Source organism: Bombina bombina, chromosome 7 (genome assembly GCF_027579735.1).
Source record: "Bombina bombina isolate aBomBom1 chromosome 7, aBomBom1.pri, whole genome shotgun sequence".
Taxonomy (NCBI): Eukaryota; Metazoa; Chordata; class Amphibia; order Anura; family Bombinatoridae; genus Bombina; species Bombina bombina.
The window spans coordinates 489408982-489430771 of NC_069505.1; the positions used below are offsets into that span (position 1 = coordinate 489408982).

General features: G+C 40.7%; 1 protein-coding gene across 1 annotated transcript in view; it reads right to left on the reverse strand.

Moving 5' to 3' along the window:
* Nucleotides 1–1389: 1389 nt before the first annotated feature.
* PSMD8 (proteasome 26S subunit, non-ATPase 8) overlaps nt 1390–21790 on the reverse strand; it is a 39612-nt gene continuing 19211 nt past the window's right edge. The window contains exons 3-7 of the mRNA XM_053721624.1: nt 20920–21022; nt 19974–20139; nt 19791–19891; nt 18051–18162; nt 1390–1855 (exon numbers count right to left, since the gene is read on the reverse strand). Of these exons, the coding sequence (XP_053577599.1) occupies nt 1718–1855; nt 18051–18162; nt 19791–19891; nt 19974–20139; nt 20920–21022 (620 nt within the window). The 3' untranslated portion in view covers nt 1390–1717. The remainder of the gene's footprint in view (nt 1856–18050; nt 18163–19790; nt 19892–19973; nt 20140–20919; nt 21023–21790) is intronic.

A 21790-nucleotide genomic window follows, 5' to 3' on the forward strand; every position in this document is an offset into this window, starting at 1 on the left:
AATACTATTAAAAACAGGGGCACTTTCATTCATGAAACTTAACATTGCAGCGTATTTTTAAAAATACCTTTTTTTTTTTTTAAGCAAAGCCGGATCGGCGATTCTCCACCCGCTTCTCATGCAGTACTTAGCAAAGCAATGACGAAACCATCTTCCTCCAATCACGGCATGGCCTCATGAGATGAATGCTCTGAGGTGCACGCCATGATTGGAGGAACCCGGTTTCGTCATTGCTGAAGTAAGCACAGAGGAGTTGCGGGCGGTGGATCGCAGTCTGTGTTTGCTAAAGAAAAAGGTAAGTATTTATTAAAAAAAAAAAAAATACGCTGCAATGTAAAGTTTCATGAATGAAAGTGTCCCTGTTTTTAAAAGTATTTTAAAAAACCGGGCACTCATTCATTCAACTTTACATTCACTTTAATGATAACATTTTTGATAATGGCTAATTTTAAATTAATATTGGCCAAAACCACAAGAGAAATGCACAATATGCTCACTTTAACAAAACTGATGCTCCAATGGAAATAAGAATCATTCTACAAAAGTAGATTTACAGAATGTAAGTGACCCTTTCTGTATATGCAAGTCAATAAATACGATTTGCCAGCCTCTTCAAACCAGACCTTTACCTGTACATGGTGTTTTTTGTATCCATGTGCAGTAAAATAAAGTTTTGTTTAAGACGAATAAAGCACTTCTATTTATTTTATTGTTTAATGGAACGTGCATTCCTGTAGTTCTGTGCCTAGTAAAGCTGTGAGCATTCTAAAAATTAAATAGTAGATTCCTGCATCCAAATTTTTAAAACAGATCTTTATTTTTTTACATGGGGTCCAAAAAAAAAAAAAAAAAAAAAAAAAAAGTACAAAAACATTTCAGGCCAATGCTAGGCCCTTAGTCATTTATGCCTGATTATACACAGGTTTGTGTCTTATACCCTCACCTGTTACCATAGGAGCACTTTCAGCATATTAGCGACATCTTGTGGACATAATGAAGTATTACATCTCAAACATTTTTATTAAACCTGTGAATAAACATACATGACTAAAGGCCTGAAACATTGTACTTTTTTCTTTGGACCCCATGTAAGAAAATAAAGGTCTGTTTAAAAAATATGGAGGATGGAATCTACTATTTGATGTTGCAGAGGAGGACCTGGCAAGTCTGATTCCGTGCCCCAGTTATAAAGAGTATGCAGTTTTCCTAAATGCAGCCATGTTGGGATCTGCAAGTGTGACGCAATCATGAGTAGTGGCGAGTTTGTACCTAGGAGGAGACGCGAATGTGCTACAAGCAGAAAGAGAAGCATGGAGCCTCTGTGTAAAATAGCGACATTTTTCCAACAATATTTTTATAATGAAAGCAAGCTAAATAAAAGCTCTCAGCCACAGAGAAACATGAATTTTAATGATGGTAATTAAAGTCTCAGTGCAGGGAGTAATTATCCTGAGCAGCTATGTAGCAGGTATTTGGATACCATCACGATGCAATAATGTTGCCCAAATACAAGCACCCCATAACGGCACACAAGGACGTTACAGTGCTGAATGGTGCAGTGTCCTTTGTCAAGCTGGGAGGACAATTGAGCTCAATGGCCCAGAGAGAGGATCCATAGAAAGATAATCCAAAAACCACCCCATACTATAAAATACAGGTAAGAACAGAGACCATTAAAAAAAATTGAACAAAAGAACTTTGATGTCTTCCAGCCCCACTAGACGATCATCTCCAGCTGGCGAGCATACTCTATGACCTGCTTGGCTAGTTCTGTGGACGGGATAGTTGCCTCTTCGGGGTTCTGCTTCTGGCTGCTAAAACTGTAATAGTTGTTTGAACTTAAAACCCAGCCACGCTGCGGAGAAAAAAAAAAGTTTAAAAAGGAACACTAAAGTCAAAATGAAAATTTAGAAAGAGCACACAATTTTACAATTCACTTCCATTATCTAAAATGTACACAATCGTTCTATATGCACACTTTGAGACACCAGCTCCTTCTGAGCACGTGCAAAAGTTTAAAGGGCTAGTCTAATCAAAATTAAACTTTCATATTTCCGATAGAGCAGCAATTTTAAACAAGTTTCAAATTAACTCCCATTTTCATGTTTTTCTTTGTTCTCTTGCTATCTTTATTTGAATTTATGCTCAGTAGCTGCCCCATTTTTGGTTCAGAACATGGGTAGCGCTTGCTGATTGGCGGCTACATTTTGACACCAATCAGAAAGTGCCACCCAGGTACTGAACCAAAAATGGGCCGGCTCCTAAGCTTACATTCTTGCTTTTTCAAATAAAGATAGCAAAAGAATGAAGAAAATCAGATAATAGCAGTAAATTAGAAAGTTGCTTAAAACTGCTGCTCTTTCTGAATCATGAAAGTTTAATTTTGACTAAACTATTCCCTTAAGTGTGTATACGTATATGTATTTTGTGATTGGCTGATGGCTGTCACATGATGCAGTGGGAAGGAAAATGTAACTCAAATTTGTCAGAAAAAAATAAATATATATTTCTCCAACATTGGTGTGTCCGGTCCACGGCGTCATCCTTACTTGTGGGATATTCTCTTCCCCAACAGGAAATGGCAAAGAGTCCCAGCAAAGCTGGTCACATGATCCCTCCTAGGCTCCGCCCACCCCAGTCATTCTCTTTGCCGTTGCACAGGCAACATCTCCACGGAGATGGTTAAGAGTTTTTTGGTGTTTAAATGTAGTTTTTATTCTTCTATCAAGTGTTTGTTATTTTAAAATAGTGCTGGTATGTACTATTTACTCTGAAACAGAAAAGGATGAAGATTTCTGTTTGTAAGAGGAAGATGATTTTAGCAGACAGTAACTGAAATCAATTGCTGTTTCCACACAGGACTGTTGAGATGAAGTAACTTCAGTTGGGGGAAACAGTTAGCAGTCTTTTCTGCTTAAGGTATGACTAGCCATATTTCTAACAAGACCATGTAATGCTGGAAGGCTGTCATTTCCCCTCATGGGGACCAGTAAGCCATTTTCTTAGTTAAACATAAAAGAATAAAGGGCTTCAAAAAGGGCTTAAAAACTGGTAGACATTTTTCTGGGCTAAAACAATTGCTTTACTAGGCATATTATGCAGATTCTAACTAATTATTGGTATTATAATCTTGGGGAACGTTTAGAAAAACGGCAGGCACTGTGTTGGACACCTTTTTCAGATGGGGGCCTTTCTAGTTATAGACAGAGCCTCATTCTGGGACTGTAAAGGGGTTAAATGTAAAAACGGCTCCGGTTCCGTTAATTTAAGGGTTAAAGCTCTGAAATTTGGTGTGCAATACTTTTAATGCTTTAAGACACTGTGGTGAAATTTTGGTGAATTTTGAACAATTCCTTCATACTTTTTCACATATTCAGTAATAAAGTGTTTTCAGTTTGAAATTTAAAGTGACAGTAACGGTTTTATTTTAAAACGTTTTTTGTGCTTTGTTGACAAGTTTAAGCCTGTTTAACATGCCTGAGCCATCTGATAAACGATGTTCTATATGTATGAAAGCCAATGTGTCTCCCCATTTAAATTTATGTGATAATTGTGCCATAGTGTCCAAACAAAGTAAGGACAGTATTGCAACAGATAATGATATTGCCCAAGATGATTCCTCAAATGAGGGGAGTAAACATGATACTACATCATCCCCTACTGTGTCTACACCAGTTATGCCCACACAGGAGGCCCCTAGTACATCTAGTGCGCCAATACTTATTACCATGCAACAATTAACGGCTGTAATGGATAACTCCATAGCAAATTTTTTATCCAAAATGCCTACTTATCAGAGAAAGCGCGATTGCTCTGTTTTAAACACTGAAGAGCAAGAGGACGCTGATGATAACTGTTCTGACATACCCTCACACCAATCTCAAGGGGCCATGAGGGAGGTTTTGTCTGATGGAGAAATTTCAGATTCAGGAAAAATTTCTCATCAAGCTGAACCTGATGTTGTGACATTTAAATGTAAATTAGAACATCTCCGCGCACTGCTTAAGGAGGTGTTATCTACTCTGGATGATTGTGACAATTTGGTCATTCCAGAGAAATTATGTAAGATGGACAAGTTCCTAGAGGTTCCGGTGCCCCCCGACGCTTTTCCTATACCCAAGCGGGTGGCGGACATAGTAAATAAAGAGTGGGAAAGGCCCGGCATACCTTTTGTTCCCCCCCCATATTTAAGAAATTATTTCCTATAGTCGACCCCAGAAAGGACTTATGGCAGACAGTCCCCAAGGTCAAAGGGGCGGTTTCTACTCTAAACAAACGCACTACTATTCCTATCGAAGATAGCTGTGCTTTCAAAGATCCTATGGATAAGAAATTAGAGGGTTTGCTTAAAAAGATTTTTGTACAGCAAGGTTACCTTCTACAACCAATTTCATGCATTGTTCCTGTCACTACGGCAGCGTGTTTCTGGTTCGAGGAACTAGAAAAATCGCTCAGTAAAGAATCTTCGTATGAGGAGGTTATGGACAGAGTTCAAGCACTTAAATTGGCTAACTCTTTTGTTTTAGATGCCGCTTTGCAATTAGCTAGATTAGCGGCGAAAAATTCAGGGTTTGCTGTCGTGGCGCGCAGAGTGCTTTGGCTAAAGTCTTGGTCAGCGGATGTGTCTTCCAAGACAAAATTGCTTAACATTCCTTTCAAAGGTAAAACATTATTTGGACCTGATTTGAAGGAGATTATTTCAGACATCACTGGGGGAAAGGGCCACGCCCTCCCACAGGATAGGTCTTTTAAGGCTAATAATAAGCCTAATTTTCGTCCCTTTCGCAGAAACGGACCAGTCTCTAATTCTGTTTCCTCTAAGCAAGAGGGTAATACTTCACAACCCAAACCAGCCTGGAAACCAATGCAAGGCTGGAACAAGGGTAAGCAGGCCAAGAAGCCTACCACTGCTACCAAAACAGCATGAAGGGATAGCCCCCGATCCGGGACCGGATCTAGTGGGGGGCAGACTTTCTCTCTTTGCTCAGGCTTGGGCAAGAGATGTTCAGGATCCTTGTGCGCTAGAAATAGTTTCTCAAGGTTATCTCCTGGAATTCAAGGAACTACCCCCAAGGGGAAGGTTCCACAGGTCTCAATTGTCTTCAAACCAAATAAAGAGACAGGCATTCTTACATTGTGTAGAAGACCTGTTAAAGATGGGAGTGATACATCCAGTTCCAATAAGAGAACAAGGAATGGGATTTTATTCCAATCTGTTCATAGTTCCCAAAAAAGAGGGAACATTCAGACCAATTTTGGATCTAAAGATCCTAAACAAATTTCTCAGGGTACCATCGTTCAAAATGGAAACTATTCGAACGATCCTACCTACTATCCAGGAAAATCAATTTATGACTACCGTGGATTTAAAAGATGCGTACCTACATATTCCTATCCACAAGGAACATCATCAGTTCCTAAGGTTCGCTTTTCTGGACAAGCATTACCAGTTTGTGGCACTTCCATTTGGATTAGCCACTGCTCCAAGGATTTTCACAAAGGTACTAGGGTCCCTTCTAGCGGTTCTAAGACCAAGGGGCATTGCAGTAGTACCTTACTTGGACGACATCCTGATTCAAGCGTCGTCCCTGTCAAAAGCAAAGGCTCATACGGACATCGTCCTAGCCTTTCTCAGATCTCACGGATGGAAGGTGAACAAAGAAAAAAGTTCTCTGTCCCCGTCAACAAGAGTTCCCTTCTTGGGAACAATAGATTCCTTAGAAATGAGGATTTTTCTGACAGAGGTCAGAAAATCAAAACTTCTAAGCTCTTGTCAAGTACTTCATTCTGTTCCTCGTCCTTCCATAGCGCAGTGCATGGAAGTAATAGGATTGATGGTTGCAACAATGGACATAGTTCCTTTTGCACAAATTCATCTAAGACCATTACAACTGTGCATGCTCAGACAGTGGAATGGGGATTATACAGACTTGTCTCCGACGATTCAAGTAGATCAAAAGACCAGAGATTCACTCCGTTGGTGGCTGACCCTGGACAATCTGTCACAGGGAATGAGCTTCCGCAGACCAGAGTGGGTCATTGTCACGACCGACACCAGCCTAGTGGGCTGGGGCGCGGTCTGGGAATCCCTGAAAGCTCAGGGTCTATGGTCTCGGGAAGAGTCTCTTCTCCCGATAAACATTCTGGAACTGAGAGCGATATTCAATGCTCTCAGAGCTTGGCCTCAACTAGCAAAGGCCAAATTCATAAGGTTTCAGTCAGACAACATGACGACCGTTGCATATATCAATCATCAGGGGGGAACAAGGACTTCCCTGGCGATGAAAGAAGTGACCAAGATAATGCAATGGGCGGAGGATCACTCATGCCACTTGTCTGCGATCCACATCCCAGGAGTGGAAAATTGGGAAGCGGATTTTCTGAGTCGTCAGACATTCCATCCGGGGGAGTGGGAACTCCATCCGGAAATCTTTGCCCAAATAACTCAATTATGGGGCATTCCAGACATCGATCTGATGGCGTCTCGTCAGAACTTCAAGGTTCCTTGCTACGGGTCCAGATCCAGGGATCCCAAGGCGACCCTAGTAGATGCACTAGTAGCACCTTGGACTTTCAACCTAGCTTATGTATTCCCACCGTTTCCTCTCATCCCCAGGCTGGTAGCCAGGATCAATCAGGAGAGGGCCTCGGTGATCTTGATAGCTCCTGCGTGGCCACGCAGGACTTGGTATGCAGACCTGGTCAATATGTCATCGGCTCCACCATGGAAGCTACCTTTGAGACAGGACCTTCTTGTTCAGGGTCCATTCGAACATCCGAATCTGGTTTCCCTCCAACTGACGGCTTGGAGATTGAACGCTTGATTTTATCAAAGCGTTGGTTTTCAGATTCTGTAATAGATACTCTGATTCAGGCTAGAAAGCCTGTAACTAGAAAAATTTACCATAAAATATGGAAAAAATATATCTGTTGGTGTGAATCTAAAGGATTCCCATGGAACAAGATAAAAATTCCTAAGATTCTATCCTTTCTACAAGAAGGTTTGGAGAAAGGATTATCTGCAGGTTCTCTGAAGGGACAGATCTCTGCTTTATCTGTTTTACTTCACAAAAGACTGGCAGCTGTGCCAGATGTTCAAGCATTTGTTCAGGCTCTGGTTAGGATCAAGCCTGTTTACAGACCTTTGACTCCTCCCTGGAGTCTAAATCTAGTTCTTTCAGTTCTTCAAGGGGTTCCGTTTGAACCCTTACATTCCGTAGATATTAAGTTATTATCTTGGAAAGTTTTGTTTTTGGTTGCAATTTCTTCTGCTAGAAGAGTTTCAGAGTTATCTGCTCTGCAGTGTTCTCCGCCCTATCTGGTGTTCCATGCAGATAAGGTGGTTTTGCGTACTAAGCCTGGTTTTCTTCCGAAAGTTGTTTCCAACAAAAATATTAACCAGGAGATAGTTGTACCTTCTTTGTGTCCGAATCCAGTTTCAAAGAAGGAACGTTTGTTACACAATTTGGACGTAGTCCGTGCTCTAAAATTCTATTTAGAGGCTACTAAAGATTTCAGACAAACATCTTCCTTGTTTGTTGTTTATTCTGGTAAAAGGAGAGGTCAAAAAGCGACTTCTACCTCTCTTTCCTTTTGGCTTAAAAGCATTATCCGATTGGCTTATGAGACTGCCGGACGGCAGCCTCCTGAAAGAATCACAGCTCACTCCACTAGGGCTGTGGCTTCCACATGGGCCTTCAAGAACGAGGCTTCTGTTGACCAGATATGTAAGGCAGCGACTTGGTCTTCACTGCACACTTTTGCCAAATTTTACAAATTTGATACTTTTGCTTCTTCGGAGGCTATTTTTGGGAGAAAGGTTTTGCAAGCCGTGGTGCCTTCCATTTAGGTGACCTGATTTGCTCCCTCCCTTCATCCGTGTCCTAAAGCTTTGGTATTGGTTCCCACAAGTAAGGATGACGCCGTGGACCGGACACACCAATGTTGGAGAAAACAGAATTTATGCTTACCTGATAAATTACTTTCTCCAACGGTGTGTCCGGTCCACGGCCCGCCCTGGTTTTTTAATCAGGTCTGATGAATTATTTTCTCTAACTACAGTCACCACGGTATCATATGGTTTCTCCTATATATATTTCCTCCTGTCCGTCGGTCGAATGACTGGGGTGGGCGGAGCCTAGGAGGGATCATGTGACCAGCTTTGCTGGGACTCTTTGCCATTTCCTGTTGGGGAAGAGAATATCCCACAAGTAAGGATGACGCCGTGGACCGGACACACCGTTGGAGAAAGTAATTTATCAGGTAAGCATAAATTCTGTTACTCATTTGAAATCCAAGCAAAGTGCTTTTGCGTTTTTTTTTAAAAATTATGATAGTTTTTTTTTTGTGTTTCTTTTTAAATATAGCAGATGTATTTTTTTATATAATTATTTGGGTTTCAAAGTATAAATCAAATAAATTAAATTTGTCAATTTCACTAATGGACATGAAAAAAACAAACAAAAAAACATTAAAGGGTTTTTTGATAAATTCCCAATTATTCCCGAAACCCATTTGTTTTCTTTTACGATTCAGACAATGCTCATACAATTTAAAAAATAAAAATATTTAAAAATGTACTTCTATTATCAAATTTGCTTTGCTCTCATTGTATTCTTTATTGAAGAGATACCTAGACAGGTAGAGTGCAAATGCCTGGACATGGGCAAGAAAAAGTGCCATCTAGTGCTCTTGCTAATGTATAACATTATAATAAAACTGCTGCCATCTAGTGCTCTTGCTAATATATAACATTATAAAACTGCTGCCATCTAGTGCTGTTGCTAATGTATAACATTGTTATAAAACTGCTGCCATATAGTTCTGTTGCTAATGTATAACATTGTTATAAAACTGCTGTCATCTAGTGCTCTTGCTAATGTATAACATTGTTATAAAACTGCTGCCATCTAGTGCTCTTGCTAATGTATAACATTCTTATAAAACTGCTGCCATCTAGTGCTCTTGCTAATGTATTACATTGTCATAAAACTGCTGCCATCTAGTGCTCTTGCTAATGTATAACATTGTTATAAAACTGCTGCCATCTAGTGATCTTGCTAATATATAACATTATATAACTGCTGCCATCTAGTGCTCTTACCAATGTATAACATTGTTATAAAACTGCTGCCATCTAGTGCTGTTGCTAATGTATAACATTGTTCTAAAACTGCTGCCATCTAGTGCTCTTGCTAATGTATAACATTATTAAAAAACTGCTGCCATCTAGTGCTCTTGCTAATGTATAACATTGTTATAAAACTGCTGCCATCTAGTGCTCTTGCTAATGTACAACATTGTTATAAAACTGCTGCCCTCTAGTGCTCTTGCTAATGTATAACATTATTATAAAAACTGCTGTCATCTAGTGCTCTTGCTAATGTATAACATTATTATAAAACTGCTGTCATCTAGTGCTCTTGCTAATGTATAACATTGTTATAAAACTGCTGCCATCTAGTGATCTTGCTAATATATAACATTATAAAACTGCTGCCATCTAGTGCTCTTGCTAATGTATAACATTATTATAAAAACTGCTGCCATCTAGTGCTCTTGCTAATGTATAACCTTCTTACAAAAGTGTTGCAGAGACAGCACGCTCCTGAGCTTACTTTCCTGCTTTTCAACAAGGGATACCAAGAGAATGAAGAAAATTGGAAAGTAGTAAATTGGAAAGTTGTTTAAAAATGACATGCTTTAGCTGAAGGAAAAAAATGGGTTTCATGTCTCTTAAAATTGTTTGCAACCAACTTCTTTACCGTGTCATTTAAATAGCTTATTGTGTATGTTAAAACCACCACCATACTAAACCCACATTTTCTCCAACATTGGTGTGTCCGGTCCACGGCGTCATCCATTACTTGTGGGAAATGTTCTCCCCCACAGGGAAAGGCAAGGAGAGCACACAGCAAGAGCTGTCCATATAGCTCCCCCTCTGGCTCCGCCCCCCAGTCATTCTCCTTGCCGCTCTGAACAAGTAGCATCTACCACGGGGATGGCGAGGAGTTTGTGGTGTTAGTTGTAGTTTTTTATTCTTCTATCAAGAGTTTGTTATTTTAAAATAGTGCTGGCTTGTACTATTTACTCTATAACAGAAAAGTGATGAAGATTTCTGTTTAAGAGGGCTATGATTTTAGCACAAGTAACTAAAATCCATTACTGTTACCACGCAGGACTGTTGAAACAAGAGAACTTCAGTTGGGGGTAACAGTTTGCAGACTCATCTGCTTCAGGTATGACTAGTCTCCTAACAACACAGGCTAATGCTAGATGACAGTCATTTTTCCCCTCAGGGGAAACGGTAAGCCATTTTTCTTTCACCTCAGCAAAAAAGATAACAGGCTTCCCCTTTTTGTTTTTTATGCTGGTAGACTCTGTTAGGGGCTAAATCGATTGGTTTTTATTACAATATTATACCATTTGAAATATTTTATAAGCTCACATACACTTGGGAACGTTTTTTATTGATCTGGCTTGTTTTAGACACCTAAATCTAGTCAGGAAGGCCCCTTCACTCTAGTGTGCTGAGGGAGGAAGCCTCATTTTGGCACTTCAGCTGCGCAGTTGAATTTCAAGGCAGTGCATGCAGATTCATGTGAGAGGGTCCTGTGGTTCAGAAAGTGACTCCAAAAGGCTTTTTTCTGTGAATGGTGACCCCTAAGGAAGGTAAAAAGCTGCAGCAAGGCTGTAGCTGGGATTGTGGTGTATAAAAACGGTTAAATCCAATTAGCTCCGGTTTGCTTGTTTTAAGAGCTAGAGTCTCCATATTTGCTGTGCAATACTTTCTAAGCATTAAGACACCAAATTTCAGAAAAATCGGATATTGCCTTCATAGTTTTTTGAACATTCAGAAATAAATGTGTCATTTTATTAAAGAGACAGTAACGTTTTTGTTTAAAATCGTTTAAAATCGTTTTTATTGCATTGTTTAAAATTGTTTTTATTGCATTGTTTGCCTGCCTAAATCTGTTTAACATGTCTGTTCCATCAGATAACCTATGTTCTGTGTGTATAGAGACAAATGTGGTTCCCCCTTCGAGTGTTTGTGATAATTGCGTCATAGCGTCCAAACAAAATCAGGACAGCTCTGTTATTTTTCATAATGTTGCCCAAGATGATTTATCTAATGAAGGTAGTGGGGATAGCTCTACATCCTCTCCTTCTGTGTCTACACCAGTTTTGCCCGCGCAGGCGACAACTAACGCGCCAGTGCTTATTTCTATGCAACAATTATCAGCAGTAGTGGATAATTCTATAGCAAATCTTTTATCCAAACTGCCAGCTTTTCAGAGAAAGCATGATTGTTCAGTTTTAAATACAGATAAAAAGGATGAACAATCAGATGCTGACGATGCCTTATCTATTTTACCCTCACATCAATCGGAATTGGCTGTGAGGGAAGGGCTGTCTGAGGGTGAAATTTCAGACTCAGGAAAAATTTCTCAACAGGCAGAACCTGATCTAGTGGCATTTAAGTTTAAGCTAGAACATCTCCGCGCTTTGCTTAAGGAGGTATTAGCTACTCTGGATGACTGTGATTCCATGGTAGTACCAGAGAAGTTGTGCAAATTGGACACATTTTTAGAGGTCCCAGTGCACGACGACGCTTTTCCAATACCTAAGAGGGTAGCGAACATAGTGGAAAAGGAGTGGGAAAAGCCAGGTGTACCCTTTGCCCCACCTCCTATATTTAAGAAAATGTTTCCCATAGTAGACCCTAGAAGGGACGCATGGCAAACGGTCCCGAAGGTTGAGGGAGCTGTTTCAACACTAGCGAAGCGCACAACTATTCCTATAGAGGACAGCTGCGCTTTCAAAGATCCTATGGATAAAAAATTGGAAGGATTGCTTAAAAAGATTTTTGTTCAGCAAGGGTTCATCCTTCAACCAGCTACGTGTGTTATTACTGTCACTTCAGCGGCGTCCTTTTGGTTCGAAGAACTAGAAAGGTCGCTCCAGAAAGAGACTTCCTATGAAGAAGTCATGGACAGAATTCACGCATTAAAGTTAGCTAATTCCTTTATATTGGATGCCGCCTTTCAAATAACGAAATTGGCGGCGAAAAACTCAGGTTTTGCTATAGTAGCGCGGAGGGCGCTTTGGCTAAAATCCTGGTCGGCAGATGTGTCGTCCAAGACTAAGTTACTGAATATTCCTTTCAAGGGTAAGACCCTTTTTGGGCCGGAATTGAAGGAAATTATTTCAGACATCACTGGGGGTAAGGGCCATGCCCTCCCACAGGATAGGCCTTTTAAGGCTAAGAACAAGTCTAATTTTCGTTCCTTTCGCAATTTCAGGAACGGACCGGCTAATAACTCCACTGCCGCTAGACAAGAAGGTAACGCGGCCCAGCCCAAACCCGCTTGGAAGCCCATGCAAGGCTGGAACAAGGGTAAACAAACCAAGAAACCTGCTGCTGCTACCAAGACAGCATGAAGGGGTAGCCCCCGATCCGGGACCAGATCTGGTAGGGGGCAGACTCTCTCTCTTCGCTCAGGCTTGGGCAAGAGATGTTCTGGATCCCTGGGCACTAGAGATAGTTTCCAATTGATACCTGTTAGAATTCAAGGGACTTCCTCCAAAGGGAAGGTTCCACCTGTCTCGCTTACCTTCAGACCAGATAAAGAAACAGGCATTCTTACATTGTGTAAGAGACCTATCAAAGATGGGAGTGATAAACCCAGTCCCCTCCGGGGAACAAGGTCTAGGGTTTTACTCAAACCTGTTTGTGGTTCCCAAAAAAGAGGGAACTTTCAGGCCAATTCTGGATTTAAAGATATTAAACAAGTTCCTCAGAGTTCCATCCTTCAAGATGGAAACCATTCGGACAATCTTACCAACAATCCAGCAGGGTCAATTTTTGACTACCGTGGATCTAAAGGATGCGTATTTGCATATCCCAATCCACAAATCTCATCATCAGTTCCTGAGATTCGCCTTTCTGGACAAACATTACCAGTTTGTGGCTCTACCATTCGGTTTAGCCACCGCTCCCAGAATTTTCACAAAGGTGCTAGGGTCCCTTCTAGCGGTCCTAAGACCGAGGGGCATCGCTGTAGCACCTTATCTAGACGACATCCTAATCCAAGCGTCGTCTCTTTCCAAAGCGAGGGCTCATACAGACATTGTGTTGGCTTTTCTCAGATCTCACGGGTGGAAAGTGAACATAGAAAAAAGTTCACCGTCCACAAGGGTTCCTTTTCTGGGAACAATAATAGATTCTGTGGAAATTAAGATCTTTCTCACAGAAGTCAGAAAGACAAAGCTTCTAAAAGCTTGTCGAGTTCTTCACTCTATTCCTCAACCCTCCATAGCTCAATGCATGGAAGTAATAGGACTAATGGTCGCAGCAATGGATGTGGTTCCTTTTGCTCGAATTCATCTAAGACCATTACAGCTGTGCATGCTCAATCAGTGGAATGGGGACTATACAGACTTGTCTCCCCAAATTCAAGTAGACCAGGTAACCAGGGACAGGATCACCTGTCTCAGGGAATGAGTTTCCGCAGACCGCAGTGGGTCATCGTCACGACCGACGCCAGCCTCTTGGGGTGGGGCGCAGTCTGGGACTCTCTGAAAGCTCAGGGCCTATGGTCGCGGGAAGAGTCGCTTCTCCCGATAAACATTTTGGAACTAAGAGCTATATTCAATGCGCTCCTGGCTTGGCCTCAGCTAGCGGAAGCCAGGTTCATAAGATTTCAGTCGGACAACATAACGACTGTTGCGTACATCAATCATCAGGGGGGGAACAAAGAGTTCCCTAGCGATGAAGGAAGTAATCAAGATAATCCAATGGGCAGAGAATCACTCCTGCCATCTATCTGCTATTCACATCCCAGGAGTAGACAACTGGGAGGCGGACTATTTGAGTTGTCAGACTTTCCATCCGGGGGAGTGGGAACTCCATCCGGAGGTCTTTGCTCAGTTAACCCAATTATGGGGTATTCCAGACATGGATCTAATGGCGTCCCGTCAGAACTTCAAGATTCCTTGCTACGGGTCCAGATCCAGGGATCCCAAGGCGACTCTAGTGGATGCATTAGTGGCGCCTTGGTCGTTCAACCTAGCATATGTGTTTCCACCGTTTCCTCTCCTCCCCAGGCTCATAGCCAGGATCAAACAGGAGAAGCCTCAGTGATTCTGATAGCTCCTGCGTGGCCACGCAGGACTTGGTATGCAGACCTGGTGAATATGTCATCGGCTCCACCATGGAAGCTACCTTTGAGACAGGACCTTCTAGTACAAGGTCCATTCGAACATCCCAATCTAGTTTCTCTGCAGCTGACTGCTTGGAAATTGAACGCTTGATTTTATCCAAGCGTGGGTTTTCAAATTCTGTGATTGATACTCTGGTCCAAGCCAGAAAACCTGTGACTAGAAAGATTTACCATAAAATATGGAAAAAATATATCTGTTGGTGTGAATCCAAAGGATTCTCCTGGAGTAAGATTAAAATTCCAAAGATTCTCTCCTTTCTCCAAGAAGGTTTGGATAAAGGATTGTCAACTAGTTCTCTAAAAGGACAGATTTCTGCATTATCCGTCTTGTTGCACAAACGACTGGCAGCTTTGCCAGATGTACAAGCTTTTGTTCAGGCTTTGGTTAGAATCAAGCCTGTTTACAGACCCATGGCTCCTCCTTGGAGTCTAAATTTAGTTCTTTCAGTTCTTCAAGGGGTTCCGTTTGAACCTTTACATTCCATAGATATTAAGTTACTATCTTGGAAAGTTCTGCTTTTGGTTGCTATTTCTTCTGCTAGAAGAGTTTCTGAATTATCTGCTTTGCAGTGTGATCCACCCTATCTGGTGTTCCATTCAGATAAGGTTGTTTTGCGTACTAAGCCTGGTTTTCTTCCAAAAGTTGTTTCCAACAAGAACATCAACCAGGAAATAGTTGATCCTTCTTTGTGTCCAAATCCAGTTTCAAAGAAGGAACGTTTATTACACAATTTAGATGTTGTTCGTGCTTTAAAGTTCTATTTAGAAGCAACAAAAGATTTTAGACAAACCTTATCCTTGTTTGTCGTTTACTCTGGTAAGAGGAGAGGTCAAAAAGCTACTGCTACCTCTCTCTCTTTCTGGCTGAAAAGCATTATCCTCTTGGCTTATGAGACTGCCGGACGGCAGCCTCCTGACCGTATCACAGCTCACTCTACTAGGGCTGTGGCTTCCACATGGGCCTACAAGAACGAGGCTTCTGTTGACCAGATATGTAAGGCAGCGACTTGGTCTTCTCTGCACACTTTTGCCAAATTCTACAAATTTGATACTTTCGCTTCTTCGGAGGCTATTTTTGGGAGAAAGGTTTTGCAAGCCGTGGTGCCTTCCGTTTAGGTAACCCGATTTGCTCCCTCCCTTCATCCGTGTCCTAAAGCTTTAGTATTGGTTCCCACAAGTAATGGATGACGCCGTGGACCGGACACACCAATGTTGGAGAAAACAGAATTTATGCTTACCTGATAAATTACTTTCTCCAACGGTGTGTCCGGTCCACGGCCCGCCCTGTTTTTTTTTTTTTTAATCAGGTTGAAATTTTTTTCTTTATACACTACAGTCACCACGGCACCCTATAGTTTCTCCTTTTTCTCCTAACCGTCGGTCGAATGACTGGGGGGTGGAGCCAGAGGGGGAGCTATATGGACAGCTCTTGCTGTGTGCTCTCCTTGCCTTTCCCTGTGGGGGAGAACATTTCCCACAAGTAATGGATGACGCCGTGGACCGGACACACCGTTGGAGAAAGTAATTTATCAGGTAAGCATAAATTCTGTTTTTTCTGTTTTGAACAGCCAATAGGATTTCAGAAGCTCTCAGCATATTGGTTGATTTGAATTGGAAGAATCAAATCAGCCAATATGAAATGCAAGAAACTGCTTCCTTGAGTTCAACTTCAGTGAACGGCGGAGACTGTATCAAGAGGATGCTCCGCGCAAGATGTCTTATCCATCCAGGATAGCTCAGCCGAGATGAAGATAGAAGACGTCCCCAAGATGGATGAAGGTGTCACCGCCTGGATGAAGATGGATGTCCGGACTTCAGGAACCGTAAGTAGATTTTATGGGGTTAGGTTGTTTTTTTTTGGGGTGTTTTTTTTTTTTAGATTAGGGATGGGCACTTGTAAAAGAGATGAATGCCTTTTTAAGGGCAGTAAAAGAGCTAAATGTCCTTTTAAGGGCAATGCCCATACAAATGCCCCTTTATGGGCAATAAGTAGTTAAGGATTTTTTAGAGTTAGGTTTTTTTTTATTTTGGGGGGTTGGTTGGGTAGGGGGACAATTTTTAAAGATAAAAGAGCTGTTTAACTTAGGGAAATGCACTACAAAAGGCCATTTTAACACCTATTGGTAATTTATTGTAGGTTAGAGGGGTGTTTTTATTGGGGGGGGCTTTTATTTTTATAGGGCTATTATATTAGGTGTAATTGTTTTTATTTTTGATAATTTTGTTTATTTTCTGTAATCAGATTTTTATTTTTCGTAATTTAATGTCTATTATATTTGTAAGTGCTAGTTTTTTTTTTTAAATGGTAGTTTTTTTATTAGAATAGTTATGTTAGGTTAATTTATAGTTAAAACTTATTTTTTTATTTCACAGGTAAGTTTATTTTTTTAAAGATAGTTATATTGTAATTTTAATTTAAAGTTAGGGAGTGTTAGGTTTAGGGGTTAGTTTATTTTAGTTTTTTGTGATAGGGGCAGTGGTTTAGGGGTTAATAGGTTTAGTTGTTACGGTGTGGTGGGCTGGAGGTTTAGTGGTTAATTCTTTATTATAGTGTTTGTGATGGGAGGGCAGCAGTTTAGGGCGTTAAGTTTAGTAGTTACGATGTGGGGGGCTGGAGGTTTAGGGGGTTAATAGGTTTATTTAGGTATCAGCGATGTTGGGGTGGCGGATTAGGGGTTAATAACTAATTAGTGTCGGCGATGTCGGGGAGTGGTGGAATAGGGGGGTTAATAGGTTTATTTAGGTGTCAGTGATGTTGGGGTGGCGGATTAGGGGTTAATAACTTTAGTTAGTGTCGGGGAGCGGTGGAATAGGGGGTTAATAACTTTTTAGTGTCTGCGATGTCAGGGGCAGTATATTAGGGGTGTTTAGACCAGGGCTATATGTTAGGTTTAAACCTATCTTTCTTTTCCCCATAGACATCAATGGGGTTGCGTTACGGCGATCTCCATTCCGCATTCACAGGTGTTAGTTTTTTTTTTTTAACACTCTCTCCCCATTGAAGTCTATGGGGGAAAACGTGCACAAGCACGTAAACTCAGCCTCTGGCTTTTGTGCGGTATGGAGCTTAATGCCACCATAACGCACAACACAAGGAGGCTTAAGTTTAAAAACAAGCTGGTTACTCCCTCTGTACCTCGTCCTCCATTGTTAACTTCTACCTAGCAGAGAGCTCTCATTATTTGTATGAGAGACATCTCTCCACTCGCAGGGACAGCGCCCCCCTTTTTTTTTATAAATAGAATTTAATGACGGCTCCCCCTGCGAGTGTTGGCGTGGGAATCTGTTTAGAGGGCTACTAAAATGGTGCACGGTCTAAAAAATAAAAAACATACCAGGCACAACAACCTAAATATGTATAGTTTAGAGGAGAGAAGGGAAAGCGGTGACAGGATAGAAACTTTCAAGCATATTAAGGGGTATTTTTCACAAAATGAGCCACCAGAACAAGAGGTCAGGATCTTAAGTTGAAGGGTAGTAGCTTCAAGAGTAATTTGCATTAGCACTTTTTCACAGAAAGGACAAGGGATTCATGAAATATATTTCCATTAGAAGTTATTGACAAACACGAGGGATGCCTGGGATAAGGCTATTCCAACAAACTAAATTTAGACTTTTATGAAATATTGAGCAGACTTGTTGGGCCTAAGGTTCTTATCTGCCATCAAAACCAATGTTTCTATGTCATTGAGAAAGTGGGTGATGGGAGGTATACAGGTTTAGAGAAGATGGCAGTGGTTGCAGGTAGAGAATCAGAAACATATCTGACATGGTCAATGGTGATCATGGCTTATTGAGCATTGGTGGTACACTGGAGCTCATACAAACCTTTTTGGCATAATCTGTCATCTTCTTGGGCGTATTGAAGAAGAGTATTCTGGTGGCCTCGTTAAACAGAACTTTTTCGTATGCCTTTTCGATGCAGCCCGCAATCTCATCCCTAGTATATAAAAAGAAGGTATCAATGAAACTAAGCTCAAACTACTGTAGTAAAGGGAAGTAAAAAAAAAAAGTAAAAAATGTATTATATACTAGCAACAGTGCTATAATAATGCTCAGTGTGTTTGCTATGTATAGGTTAAACTACTGCACTACTGTGAGCTAGATGAACACATCTGGTGAGCCACCACACAGTAGAACCAGCACAAAATTCCAGAAAGTGTACGTGCTGCGTGGGTCACTGTAAACCCCCAGTCAAAAAGAAAAAAGTCAGCCACACCACTGTATTTCCAAAGGACTTTATTTCATAGCTACATCTGGTGAGCCAGTTAGAAATCAGCAGCTAGCGCCCAGTAGTGCACTGCTACTCTGTTTCACAATTGTTTTTCGAAGGCCAACAACATTTTATGCTTCCTATACCTAAACAACCTGTGACCATATTTATATAAGTGCAACCTCTCTCTATCAATTACTGTCTCTTAAAATGAGTAACCCTCCCCTATGGCCCCATATACTTTTCTGTAGGGATACGCCCACACAATGCACAATCTTGCTTTGCACACTATACCTGGTGTCAAATTGCCCGAGGAGTGCACAGTGATGTCAAACTGTTCATGACCTGGTACATAGCCTCAACTGGGGATCAGGGAGGACAATAATATGAGTTCCAGCTGGTACTCCGCACACTAACTTCCAGGAATCACCACGTGAGTCATATAAGGGGTCAGATACGCAGATTTGCGTCTGAGGGTCTTGGTTACTGAGTATTTTTTTTACAGCTTATACTATTGCACATTCTTATACGTTTTATTGCCCTGCGTTTCTTTGTGTATTTTTAAAAAAAAAAATAATATTAAAAAGGGGCATGAAAACCTTATTTTTTTCTTTCACGATTCAGACAGAGCATGCAATTTTAAACAAGTTTCCAATTTACTTTTATGTTCAAATATATTTCATTCTCTGGGTATTCTTTGTTGAAGGAGCAGAAATGCACTACTGGGAATAATCTAAAACCATCATGTGAGCCAATAACAAGTCATATGTGTGCAGCCACCAATCAGCAGCTAGTTTCTAGTACTACATAGCTGCTTCTGAGCCTACCTAAGTATCAAGTTTAGAAAAAGAACAAAAAAAGATTAGATAATGGAAGTAAATTAGTAAGAAGTTTAAAATTACACACCCTATCTGAATCATGTTTAATCAAGTTTAATTTTTTACTTTGCTGTCCCTTTAAAAGGACCAGTAAATACAGTAGATTCCCATAAACTACAAATACATGATAAAAAGACAATGCAATAGCACTTAGTCTGAACTTCAAATGAGTAGATTTGTTTCTGACAAACTTCAAAGCTATGTTTGTTTCCACTCCTCCTGTACCATGTGAAAGCCATCAGCCAATCACAAATGCATATAAGTATAGTCTGAATTCTTGCACATGCTCAGTAGGAACTGGTGACTCAAAAAATGTAAATATAAAAATACTGTGCACATTTTGTTAATGGAAGTAAATTGAAGAGTTGTTTAAAATTGCTGCTCGATTTGACTCATGAAAGTTTAATTTTGACTTGTGTCCCTTTAATAATAATAATTTTAAAAAAAAAGTTCAGAGGAGCAGTAAGAAGACCTCACCTTATTGTGTCGAGCAGGATGTCTATAAAGAACGTGTAACTCTCAGCTGGAATGTTCCCTTTGGCCAGAAATACTTTGTTGTAACTTCCTTCCATCAAATACTGAAGAAGAATATTAGAATTAGAAACGGCATCTCTAAATCTAAAGAGATACATAAAGATATTATACATCTGTATTATCTACCTGTTCAAGGGACACAGGGTGCTTTATGTAAACGTTAGTCTGGATGTCCTTGGCGGGAAGCCTCTCCAGCTCGGTGTGGAACTCAGCAACACGATTTTGTGAGAGAAGAAAGAGAAGATTGAGGCCCAGAATTTGATGGTTGTATGCAGACTCTGTGAGCTCATCCCTACAAAGGTAATGGGGAGAAAACCGTGTTACAGAGAATAGTAGCACTTTCTCTCAAGGATCTAGTTATCTGATCCAATATGTTTTTTTTCTTCTTTTACACAGAGGTAGTCTACCCTGAGGATACGTTTATGGTTTAAAAAGATAGATAACGTCTTTACTACTAATTCCCCAGCTTCGCACAACCAGCATTGTTATATTAATATACGTTATAACATTTAAACCTCTAAATTTCTGCCTGTTTCTAAAACACTACAGACAGCCTCTTATCACATGCTTTTTAATTAGCTTTTCACAGCAAGAGACTGTTAGTTCATGTGGGCCATATGGAAAACATTGTGCTCACGCCCGTGCAATAGAACCAGACAGATCTAATTCATGTGTGCCATATAGATAACATTGTTCTCACAACCGTGGGTTGTGCACAACACAGCACTACTTGGCTAAAAGGCAAGTCAATAGATAATAAATAAAAAGTCATGTGATCAGGGGGCTGTCAGCAGAAGCTTAGATACAAGGTAACTACAGAGGTAAAAAATATATTTAGATAACTGTGTTGGTTATGCAAAACTGGGGAATGGGTAATAAAGGGATTATCATTTTAAACAGTTACATTTTTGGAGTAGACTGTCCCTTTAAACACAATAATTCAGTAAGTTATCCCACCATTAACGGCTACACATCCCCAGCATCTAACCATCGGCCCTTCTCTCTACTGCCTAATTTACACCTGAATGCAAAATGGAGTGAAAGTTATCCAATGCAAGAAGATTTCTCATACTTATAATCAAAATAGTAGCACTTTAGCTGCGCCATGTATCTCTCGAACGATGGGATGTCTTTTTTCAGGATGCTCCACTGTGCACCAATCTCTAGAACGTCCCCTGCAGAATAAATGAAACGTATGAAGATATTTAACAATAACTAGATATAGCAAGGGGAGGGAGTGTGGTGGTTGGCCGAGGAACTGTGCACAGACGAGGCTGAGGGTCAGAGAAATGGATGGGCAAGGGCTGCATCATGCAGGATAAAAGAAAGCGCTGCACAACAGCTCCAAATGCATAGACAAATTATGCTTTAATCCGCAGAGCACTGCTGGTCACAAGCGGAAAACGCAGCTGAGCCAATCAGTGCTAGCTCCACAGCTAAGCCGTGCGACTAGCCCTGGCGATTGGTTCAGCAGTGTTTTCCACTCTGGCCCAGCAGTGCTCTGCTGAGCAGTGTTTCTACTGTGTGTTCAACCCTTTTGCGGGGTTAAACACACAGTAATCTGGGGTCAATAAGAGATTAGAGTATGTCTTATTTATTTTTTTACTATTATGGCCCTTTAAATGGGACAGCAAACACCTTGAGATTTTTATATAAAATGTTATTTTATGCATAACGAAACAACTTTGCAATATATTTTCAGTATTTATTCTGCCCCCTTTTCAGGTAGTTCTCAAAACTTGAAATACACCTTGCTGACTTCTCGTGGCTAACTCTGCTACATATATGACCCTAATTGGTTTATTAGAAATCAACTGCAAAGCAATACACCTTATAATAAATTTATGACAGTGACAAGCCTCGTTATCTGTGAACTAAAGCCCAGATTGGCTCTTTAAAATAAGGCAAATGGTGTGTTGAGTTTGACTACTGAGAACTAATTG